Source organism: Microtus oregoni, unplaced genomic scaffold (assembly GCF_018167655.1).
Source record: "Microtus oregoni isolate MIOR12 unplaced genomic scaffold, Mior012 000002F_ref0000024, whole genome shotgun sequence".
Classification (NCBI taxonomy): Eukaryota; Metazoa; Chordata; class Mammalia; order Rodentia; family Cricetidae; genus Microtus; species Microtus oregoni.
In genome coordinates this window covers 9,819,392-9,831,566 of record NW_024543061.1, presented here as the reverse complement: position 1 = coordinate 9,831,566, position 12,175 = coordinate 9,819,392, and the positions used below count along the sequence as shown (strand labels likewise).

The window sequence follows — 12,175 nt, the reverse complement described above, 5'->3', positions numbered from 1 at the left end:
CAAGTGACTGTCGAGTGCTCAGTCATAAGCAAATTACCACATCACCAACTCTAAGATATGAGGAAATTGAAGAAGATGATGGATAAAAATTTAAGTTCCAGACAATGAGGATGCTTTCTTATAAAAGTAACATAATTGTGGCAAGTATTAAAACACAACTGTTGTGGAAAATTAGTTAAAGATGTGTTACATTCATTACACTGCAGAATATTTGCTTAATGATGCACAGATGTGATGCATCTTTTATGTTGCATTTGTTTAACATGTAAAGCTCTATTACTGGGCCTGTATTAAACACCTAATGAAGAGTGAATGACCAATAATTCGGCAGGATAGGGTTGGGCTGCCAGGCAGAGAGTATAAATAGCAGGATAAATCTTGGTTCTGGAAGACTAGGAAGGAGCAAGGAAAAGGAGGAAAGGAGGGTGACAAGGGATGGTCACCTAGACACAGAGCCAGAAACAGAGTACAAAGTAAAGAAACACATATAGATGACAGAAAGATAAAAGCCCAGATGACAGGTAGCTGGAATAATTTAAGTTAAGAAAAGCTGGCTAGAAAGAAGCCAAGCTAAGCCTTGGCATTCATAAGAAAGAATAAGTCTCTGTTTAATTATTTTAGAACTGGGTGTGCCACTGGCCCCAAACAGCAAAGGATATATATATATATATATATATATATATATATATATATATATATATATGAGCAACAGTGTCTGTATCATATTTCTAATCTATATGACTTTATTTAGTGTCTCCCCACTGGAATACATAATATCTGAGATTAGGGGGCAGACTGTATTCATAAGATTTCATATCATTTCCATATTTTTGTATGTATGTTTAATAAGCCTTCTTCTTAGTCTTTATTTCATAATAACAATAAGGATGAATGGTTTTTTACTGATGACTGCGTATTACATTCATACAATTATTTGTTATTCTCTGAGTACACACAATGAGGAACACTCCAGGCTCTGACTTTTCAAAATTATTTTCCAAGCAGACTAGCATTTCCACTATTGTCATCCTTGTAGATATTCCTCTGGCTCTGACTTAGTCTATTTCACATCTCTCCAGTAGGCATAAAAACATATGTTCATTTTGTCTGTGAACTTTAACTGAGCAGATTTCATTGTTGAAACCTCTCAAACATGATGATCCTGAAAATTCAATGTATTTAGAATGGGAGAAATCTTCTCCCACGTGCTCAGTGCAGTTTATAACAACAGGTTTTCCTGAGTAGAATCTAAAGCCCAAATGTCCTCTTAGTGTCAGCTTGAGACAAATGGGTAAAGTTATGATAGATGCTGCAAAAATAAATACTTTTATTTCTTCTATTTCAAAAGTGGCTTTTATCTGTATGTGATATTTGTGGAAATATCTTCAGATCATAAATTATACAACAGACTGGTTTTCCGTGAGATTTATGTGCTCAGGGCTGATATATTACACTAGGATAAATGAACAAGTCCTTGGTTGAACAGCTGTCAGAAAAGGGAGATGGAAGATCTGGAGCCTCAGATTTTCTGATGTATATTGCAGTCATCTTAGCTGAACTTATAATGAAAAAATAAATAACACACTACAAATTAGAACCTATTTCCATATAGGTCAAATCAAGCCTTGCTATGTAGAAACATGTGAGGAATACTCTGGAACAGGATTGTGTAATAATTGAAAAAAAATTAAGGTTTGGTTAAAAAACATTAAGTTGGGTTTTTACCAACATAAATACTACAAATAAGTGAAAACACAAGTCTTTGTGAGCTAAAAACATCTTAGCCTACATGATGTTGTTTGCATATCTAGTCCTCAGAAACCACAGATGGCTAAATCTTCTTTTTGTGATATAATGAGCTTAGAAATAAGAAGTTTGTGGTTAGAGACACAGGCCCGAAAAAAATGGGTTTGCTCATGGAAACTGTTAACTTGCTGCTACTTTGTGCCCTGGGTGAGAAACAGGGAGACTCTAAGCTCAAATATAGCATTCTTTATGTCATGGATGTTTTCATCTAAACAAGTATATTTCCTTCCTCCTTTTCCTGTCACTCTATGTAGTTCAGTGCATAACTGATGCAGGAACTGGATTTTGTATTCTTACAAGTTGAGTGGAGGATGCTGATTAACACTCTAGGCTTTCCAAATGTTTGAGAACATAAAGGAAACAGGATGAAATCATGTCAGTACATCAGAAAGAAAACATGTTGACTTAATTCAGCTGGTTACAGATCTACAACATCACCTGAAAGAATCCTTATAGACAGTGTGATGACTTGAAAGACCTGACATTTCAATGGCTTTTGAAATGTTTCTTTTTACAATTTTTCCAATATTTAGTATTGCTGATTGTATAAATCTATGAAAATGAACTCTTTTCTTGCTTATAGGTTTCTTTCTCTTTTAAAAATTTTCCACATTTTTTTAAAGCATTGAGGCGGGGTATTTGACTCAACAACATTACCCCAACAGGATATTTGGGGTAATGAAGAAAATGACTGTGAAACAATGTGATTGTGAACATTGTGATTTCCAGAGTCTCTTGTTGCTTTAGTGAGAAGGATCTAAAGACCTGTACTTTCTCCACACTAAATTAGTACCACCTTAAAATGTGGTTTCCCTGTGCCCCTCTCAAGCCAAAATGTATACAATTCTCCAAAGACCATACATATGATATTAGAATTAGGCTAACTCTACTACTAATAATGTGTTTTTCTACTGAGTAATCTTATCATACTGCACATTTTTATATATAATAAATTATGAATGTCATGGAGGTATAATCAGCATTCCAAGAATTAGAAAGTACTTTGACTATATTCTTATTTTCTCCATGGCAATGGAATATGCTTGAAAATAGACTTGTATAGGAAATTGAGGATGACAGATTTGGCATGGACAGGGGCTGAACCAGTCATATCTTATGAGTCATAATTACTGTGGGATCTTCCTGCAATGCAACTTTATGAAGGGAGTAAAGGTAGAGGCAGCCACCTGAAAGCTGATCAGACACTGTGGGAATCCAAACATGAAACAGATTTGTTGCAAGTGAAGTCTTAATTCTCAGAGAAAAATTCAGAGGAAGACCTTCTTTATTTCCTTTAGATGTGGGTCAGTTATAGCATACACAAAGATTGATGTCCACCATCTTTCCTAACATGGACTGTGAATAATAATGAAATAAATTCTTTTGGTATGGAGAGAGCAAATACGCTCAATATAAACATTTTGTGGGTAATGATCTGGGCCAAGATTATGTGGTGCAGCAAAAATGGTTAGTCAGGCCGGGTGGTGGCACACGCCTTTAATCCCAGCACTCGGGAGGCAGAGGCAGGCGGATCTCTGTGAGTTCGAGACCAGCCTGCTCTAGAAGAGCTAGTTCCAGGACAGGAACCAAAAAAAGCTACGAAGAAACCCTGTCTCAAAAAATCCAAAAAAAAAAAAAAAAAGGTTAGTCAGTACATAGTTGAGTGAGTTCTAAGAAAACATAATAGGAAGGGAAGAGTAGTATAAATGTGACTCTATGTTTGAAAAGGGGGTATAAGCCAACAAAATATTTCATATTCAGGGGCTGGTTGGAATGATGGCTCATCAGTTAAAAGCACTTATTGTTCTTGCAGAGAAATGATAATTCCCAGTACTCATATAGTGGTTTGAAACAGCTATGTTACCCTCTTCTGAACTCTGTGTGAACAGGACATACTGGTATTGCACACACAGTAAAATGGACATATAAACAAAAACTTTAATTATAATTTACAGAAGTGTTCACATAAGAATCAAAATAAATGACATTGCCAGATCAACTGTATTTTTTCAAGGCAGTTGCTGTCAACCATGAAATAAATTACTACTTTGATGGATTCACTATGCTTGTGAGTATGATTTTACTGCTTAAATTAAACATACACTTATGGTGTCAGTATGTGAAATATGTTCATGTTATTACATAAAATTAGGTCAGAGTGCACAGATTTTTTTATTTGTTGCAGACTATCTGATAAATCCATCAATACAAAATCTATGACCACATACATCATAATACTTCTGTCTTTTATTTACTGGTTAATCAGTTTCTGGCCGTTCAATCTCTCCTAAGTCTATCATAATATTACTCCTGCCTGATATTGAAACACCATCGGCACCACTTGGGCTATAACTCCCTTTGTTTGCCTCCTACGCTTACTTTCTTACATGGTTTTCTCATCATGAAGCTTGTCTTCCTCTGTACAAACCTTTAGATACATATCATCTCAATATCTGGAAGAAATATGATGCCCACAGCATGTGCAAGCTATAAACCGTTTTACATTCAAGGACATAAGGGATAATTTCTTAGAGAAATCTTGTATTCCTTAAAGACAATTATTTGTGATGAGGAGGGAGAGTAGTCAGTTCCTATAATCTGAGGTTTCACAGAAACCATGGGCATAGATATAATCCCAGTGAGATCTGGAAAGGGAATTCATATGCACAGATGGAAGGGAAGAAAATCTATGATCTTTTTTGGTTTTCATTGAAGTAGTTCTGGCATAGTTGACATATGATAAATAAGTTAAATCAAACAGTTTACCTAAAATATGTGTTAGTTACAGGAGATCCCACCCTTCCTTACAAATCATGTCTATAAATTCTCTTCTATTTCTCGTGTAAGAATCTTTGTGGGCAAGGTACTGCATCATACTTTGTAGATATCAGTCCCAGCAGTTACATCTACACAATATGCCCATTTCAAAGTCTCCAGGAAAGTTTTTAAAATTGGGATGCAAATATTATAAGTGGAATTTGCTGAGAGATTTTTGCCATCAGAAGATATACACGTAAATTCTCAACAACATTACTAACAAATTTGAGTTGAACAGAGAGTACACCAAAATCATGACAAATTAGATGGGGGAAAGCCCATGAGGTTCGATTTTACACCAAGAATTAAAGACAACTGAGTATAGTTGGGATTAGGGTAGGGGCCTCTCCTTAGGAAAGAGCACACCAGTTTGTTACCCATGGTACAATGATAAACTATGAAAATATACATTCAGGTATCATTATCCTGACTTAACAGCTAATATTTAGGAATATTCATATATATGCATACAATAACAAAATAATAGAAAAAAACACATTTTAAGCAATGAATTTTAAAGAAATGAAGAAGAGTATAAGACAGATTTGAATGGAGGGGGTAATTGAATGAAGGAAAATATTAGAGAAATGCCATAACTAAAATACAATTTCACAAATAAATAGAAAAAAAGAAGTCACTGCATGGCCTATATATAATTTACTGCTATAAAAAAACTGCTATAAAAAAGTGCTTTTTTCCAGACATTGTTTCTCTGTTTACAGTGACACTTTTAAGTTTTTATGTACTGGCTACATTATACCATATTTTACATCCCTGACATGAAGCAAAACAACAAGAAAATTGTATATTGAACATGAAGAAATCAAAATAAAATATAGTTCTTATCTAGCACTGTTATTTATTGTCTGAAGAGGACACATTCCCTACAAAGAAATATGTGTTGCCTTTCTTATCTGAGATGTAAGAAGACCGTGGACCTTTAATAAGCCATCACCTTGGCCAGTTCTATGACTGTACTCAGTTATTGTTGATTTGCATAGGCCCAGAGCATGCCTACTGCACTTCTTCATAATCAGGTCAGATCTGTGCTGGAGTCAGTCACAGACTGGTCACAGCACAGACATGAGGGTCCCCACTAAGCTTCTTGCCCTGCAGCTACTCTGGCTTATAGGTAACAATTTAATTTTTATATAGAAATTTTCAAATAGCTTTGAGTTTAGTCTGCTCAGTACTTTGTTGTGTCTGTAAAAGCTATCTTAAAATTAATTGTAAAAAAAAATTCTTTTCAATTTCTGATCTCAGGTGCCAGATGTGACATACAGATGACCCAGTCTCCAGCCTCCCTGTCTGCATCTCTGGGAGACAGTGTCACGATCACATGCCAGCCAAGTGAAAGCATTGGCTGGAATTTAGCATGGTATCAGCAGAAACAAGGGAATCCTCCTAAACTCCTGATCAAAGCTGGAGATGAACTGGCAAATGGAGTCCCTTCCAGGTTCAGTGGCAGTAGATCTGACTCACAGTATTCTCTCAAGATTAGTAGCCTGCAGCCTGAAGATGTAGCAACTTATTACTGTCAACAGTATAGTAAATTTCCTCCCACAGTGATACAGGTCATAACACAAACCCACAAGGAAGCAGAACTATGTGGCATGGCTGTACCAGCTGTTCCTCCAGGTGGGCCACCCACTGCAACTGTTTCTCAGATATAGTGTATTGAGCATAACCCATGATGAATCATTTTACTTTGTTAGGAGAGGTTAACCAGTTCTCTCTGTAGTCTATTATTCTTCTGCTTCATTTCCAACACTACAGAGCACAAACGTCTTTTCTGCCTTAACAGAGAACCCAATTGTTCTGTGTGATGAGCCTGAGTTGTATCATCAGTTGGGACTCATACAGAAGAGTGAATGCTTCTGTGGACATTATAGAACATGTTCTTTATTTACAGAAAACTAACTCTAAATGCCCATATTTAAAAGATAGGGAATTATTTCTGAGAGAAAGTATTCCAGGTTTTCTCAGAAAAGCTGGAGCACATGTGTCAGAGAAAGAGAAAACTGCTGTGTCTTCATATTCAAGCAGTGTGTGTTTATGCTTTCACCTGTCTGCAACTCTTCACATAGGATTTTTCTGGCTTCTATGTCAATGGTCTTCCTACAAGTACCAAACAGCATTGAATGACTCTAATATGACTTTTAATCCCACAGTATTAAATGGAACATAGACTTTTCTATATGAAATCAAAGAAAGTAAAGGACTGTCTAAAAATATGCTTGCATAAGTAATATTGATAAAATGTTGATATTCCAGGGCATACTTTTAAGAACTGTTCAAGACATCAAAACAGCAAAAGTGATCTGCACTCCAATCTCTCTCTCTCTCTCTCTCTCTCTCTCTCTCTCTCTCTCTCTCTGTTTCAGTTTCTCTCTCAGATATATCATCTATTATGTATGAATAAATATATTTTCCATTTCTATTTTTAGTTTTTCAAGACAAGTTTTTATTTTCCAACTTAATGAACTCTTTCTTTTCTGCCTGTGTATATACAGTTTATAAAGACTTAATTACTGCAGATTTATATAAATAAAACAAATGCATCAGAAAATGTAATATCATATGTCTAGAATTTTCTTAATTATTCCTTTTAATAAATTTCTATGTAAATTATAGACTGAGTTTATCAACTTTTGAAACTTCACAAATATTCATTGCATTGCATAGAATTCACATGCCTATTTGAGAAAATATATTTTTAAATGTTTCACTGAGATTGAAAGAATGCTCCCCAATAAAGAGGAATTGTAGTACTTGAAGATGAACTTGGTTTGTTTCTCAGCTCCCACACAGCAACTGATAGCTATCTTTAAGTTCAGTTTCAGATATTCCAGTATCTTTTTCTAGTTTTTAAAGCCACAAGGAATGCACACTGTATACTTACATAAATGGAAACAAAATACTCATAATTTAAAAATGATAAAATGGTTTACATTATGAACATAGATATATTCTCAGTTAATTTGTGTGCTCTCAAATGTATAAGGCCCATTCTACTATGTTCATGTATGTGGAATCTTTTTTCCTTTATTCTTCCCCCTTATGATATGTATTTACCACATCCTCCTTTTTCTTCACTCCTCTCAGCAGGCCCCCAACTTTGTTTCTCCCCTACTCTGATCCAATGCTCATTCATTTCTATTCAGAAAAGAGCAGAACTCACAAAATTCAAACAATCATCATGGAATAAGGTGAATAAAAGACTAGGCTCAAACCTTTATATCAAGGCTCAATTAGGTCACCCAGTAGGAGGAAAGGGGACTCAAAACAAGAAAAACAGTCAGAGACATCTCCACTCCCCATTTTTAGGAATTCTACAAAATCCACAAGCTAAACAACCACAACATAATTGCAATGAACCTAGCACAAACTCATGCAGCTGCCGTGATTGCTGATTCAGTCTCTGTGAGACCTTATTAATCCTGCTTAGTTGATTCTATGTGCTGTGTTTTCTGGGTATCCTAAACACTCTGTTTCCTAAAATCTTTCCACTCTTTTCTACTTCAGAGGGGTTCCCTGAGCTCCATTTAATAAGTTTTGTTTGGGTCTCTGAATCTGCTTCAGTCAGATGATGGAGGAAGCCTCTCTGAGGAAAATTGGTCTAGGCACTTATTTATGAGTATAGGAGAATAGCACTAGGAATCATTTCAATGACTTATTTTGCCATCCTGTTTGGTTCATCTAGTTTCCAATTCCTGTTAATTCAGGTAGTGACAAGCCTGGATGATATCATGTGGCATGGACTTCAAATTGTCAATGATTGGTTGACCACTGCCACAAGCTCTGTATTACCATTGCCACAGCACATTTTGTAGTCAGAATTAGTTGTAGAGGAAAGATTTGTGCCTGGATAGGTGTCACATTCCTGACACTGGAAGCCTTGCCCCATTACAGAAGATGGCGTTGTCAAGTTCTATATCCTCCAATATTTGCTTTTCTTGCTAGTATCACCCTCCTAATTTTAAGAAAGTTTCCACTGCTGTAGGGTTCCACATCACTCTCCTGTACTTTCATGCCATTGCTCCCTCCTCTGCCTGATCCCTCCTGTTTCTATCCACACCTGTACTCAACCCACCACAAAATATATTATATTTCTTCTACTTAGGGCTATTAATGCATGTTGTCACTAGAACCTTTCTTGTTATTTAATATTTCTTGGTCTGTGCATTCTAGCATGTTTATCATTTACTTAAGAACTAATGGTCACTTATAAGTAAACATACAACATGTAACATATTTATTTTTGGATCTAAGTTACTTCCTTTAGAGTATCTTTTTAATTACATCCATTTGCCTGCAAATTTCTTGTCATTTTCTTAATTTTTTTGAATCCAATTTTGTAAATGTGCCATATTTTCCCTATTCTCTGTGCTCCTAAGGGACCTCTAGATTTTTCAATTTCTGGCTCTCATGGATAAAGCCACTAAGAACATCTCTGAGTAAGTGATCTTCTTTTATGATAAAGCATCTTTTGTGTATGCCCAAGACTAGTATATCTGGGTCTTGAGGTAGATGACTACCAATTTTCTGACATTGCGCCCTATTAATTTCCATTTTGGCTGGACAAGCTTACACTCCCATCAGCAATGGAGGAATGTTCCCGTTGCTTCACATCCTTACCAGAAAGAACTGTCACTGGTGTCATGGATCTTAGTCATTCTGATAGGAATAAGATGAAATCTTAATAATTCTAAGGGGTGGAGTTTCATTCTTTTTGATTTGTATTAACCTGATTGCCAAGGGAAATGTTCATTTCCTTAAGTGTGTTTCAGCCATTTTAGTTTTTTTTTATAGAGAATTTTCTGTTTAGATAACATGGTCTAGTTTCTTAAAGTTTTTATATATTTTGGAGAGTAGCCCTCTGTCAGATGTGAACTTGATGAAAATATTTGCCCATTCTGTAGGCTGTTCTATTAAAGCTTACATAAGATTTTCAGTTTCATCAGAACCCACTTATTAAATTTTGCTCATAATGCCTGCTCTTTCAGTGTTCTATTTAGGAAGTTGTCTCTTGAGCCAATGCACTCAATGCTACCCCCTACAGTCTGTTCTTTCAAGTTCTGTATGGTGGGTTTATGCTGAGTTCTTTGATCCTGTTAAACTTGAGTTTTGTTCATGTTGATAAATATGAGAAAAAAACAGAGTTTCTGTCTCATGTCAGGAGCCATGGTATGGGACAGGTTAAAAGAATTTAGAAAACATCTTTGCTTTTCTTCATATCTATCATACCTTTCATTGAATATATATGTCTGTATATGTCTATATAAATAATGTTAAGTTTTACAACATTCTGGCCCAACCTCCCCCAAAATAATCAGAGACTATTGCAACCTTTGAGGTTCCCCTCAGCAAGTTTCATTTTAGCTTAAAGAGAAATTTCATAGGATCAGAGAGAAGATTAAAAAAGAGCAATTTTGTTAACTATGTAGGAGTTTTTGAGAAGTTCATAAATAGATTGGTTACTAAAAATTACAATATAAAGTTCTTTTCTTCTTTTTATTTATTTATTTATTAAAGATTTCTGCCTCCTCCCCACCACCGCCTCCCATTTCTCTCCCCCTCCCCCACCAAGTGTCCCCCCCCCCCCCCCCCCCCCCCGTCAGCCCAAAGAGCAATCAGGGTTCCCTGCCCTGTGGGAACTCCAAGGACCACCCACCTCCATCCAGGTCTAATAGACGAATGCCTCAGTGTGATCTATGCTGCAACAAGGTATCAAGGATTTTATTCAGAATTAAAGTGAACATCAGGAAATATACAATTCAACACAAGAAAAGCCCCTGCATGAAATCTACAACTCAGGAAATGTTAGTATTCAATGTAAGTCAAGAGAACAACCCCCACAATTTTAATGCTATGTAGGGTTGGGTAAGATATTTAGGACAGAAAAGTTTATCTGGTCTCTATACAAAACCATAAAATAGACCCTAGAATCTTGGAAAAAGAAAAGAGAAACACTCTCAGCATCTGCAGACACCACAAGGAGCAATTGGGGCAGCCTAGTCTCTCACTTCTGCTTCCCCAGGTGGTTTATGCTATGACTTGAATCACTGTGGGAGGTAAACTATTATACTGTTGACAGTAATAATTAGCCACATCTTCAGGCTGCAGGCTGCTGATCTTGAGAGTAAACTGTGTGCCAGATCTAGTGCCACTGAATCTTGATGGAACCCCTTCTGCCAAGCTGTTTGCATAATAGATCAGGAGCTTAGGAGGGCTCCCTGTTTTCTGCTGGTACCATGCTAACAAGCTACCAATGTTCTGACTTGCCTGGCATGTGATGGTGACACTGTCTCCCAGAGATGCAGACAGGGAGGCAGGAGACTGGGTCATCTGAATGTCACATTTGGCACCTGAGATGGAAAAATTAAAAACAAATTCACAATTCTATTATAAGAGAACTTTTCTGGACACCAGACAACACTGTCCACACTCAGCTGAACGATTTTCATTTTCTAATGTTGTCTTCCTTACCTGCAAGCCAGAGCAGCAGCAAGCCCAGGAGCTGATTGTGGGCCTTCATGTCTGTGCTGTGTCCTGTGTGTGTAAGGCTGACTCCAGCACAGGGTGTGACCTGACTATGAAGAATTGCTCAGTGTAGTACTGTGATCTGGGCATATGCAAATCAGCAAGGGCTGGACACAGACACAGGATTGGTCAAGTGACTCAGCATAGGCCTGTGGTACTCCTTTTGAACAACAGAGAACACGATCTCACTATGAGTTGCACCTTATTTTGATTTCTGTCATGTTCAATGTAGAACAGGCTTGTTATGTTTTCCTTCGGGGCAGGGTCTGTCAGATATGGGACATATTGCCAATGGTAGGAGTTGCCTGGTTCTGATATCATGGGCTAGTTCCCTGGAGTATGACTTATGTATTGATGATAGAAGAGTACTGGAAAACCACATGTTATGGTGCTACTCACGTAGTGTAGATATGGTACTGCAAACCCTCAGATCTTTCCCACAATACTATCAAAAGTTTTCATAGATATGAAGTTCACACTAACATTCATTCATAACCATTTTCTTCATGGCTCCAAATAAAGGGATGGTGTGGTCTATTTTCTCAATTCTAAGAAGTTTTGAACAGTCTCCCAAAGAGGAACATAAACAGGGAGAAAGTTAATTTGCCTACATTAATACCACTACCAATATTAAACATAGAGAGCAGGGTCTACACCTGGGCAGAACACTAGAACAAATTCAGTTGTTGGAGGTGCAGATGAGCTGAACCTGAGGGCATGAGAGTAGGAGTGTTGACATCCCTATGTCCTCCTTTCTATTTCCCCTACAGCATTTGGGAGAGAGTGTCCTGCAAAACACTAAAACAGTAATGTAACTGTAAAACAGTAGTGCCTGACCCTAGTACTACCAGTGCTTATGAGCTAGATCTTAGGACCTTAAAATGGGAGAATTGGCTCTTTCCCAAGCTGAGGCTGTACTGGGTACAGTACCTGACACAGGGATGGAGAGCTTGCCCCAGTCGTGGTGATGAGAAAAAGCTACCCACCCAGCTCAGCTACCACACAGTCC

At 37.0% G+C, this 12,175-nt stretch overlaps 2 gene segments (V, D, J or C); one reads left to right on the top strand and one right to left on the bottom strand.

The window, feature by feature from the left end:
* The first annotated feature begins 1,904 nt into the window (after positions 1-1,904).
* LOC121433136 lies at positions 1,905-6,296 on the top strand. The segment is given in 2 exon segments: positions 1,905-1,953; positions 5,887-6,296. Coding segments are annotated over 2 exon segments (459 nt in total).
* A 4,372-nt stretch (positions 6,297-10,668) lies between these two features.
* Positions 10,669-11,186, bottom strand: LOC121433131. The segment is given in 2 exon segments: positions 10,669-10,991; positions 11,113-11,186. Coding segments are annotated over 2 exon segments (372 nt in total).
* Positions 11,187-12,175: the final 989 nt, after the last annotated feature.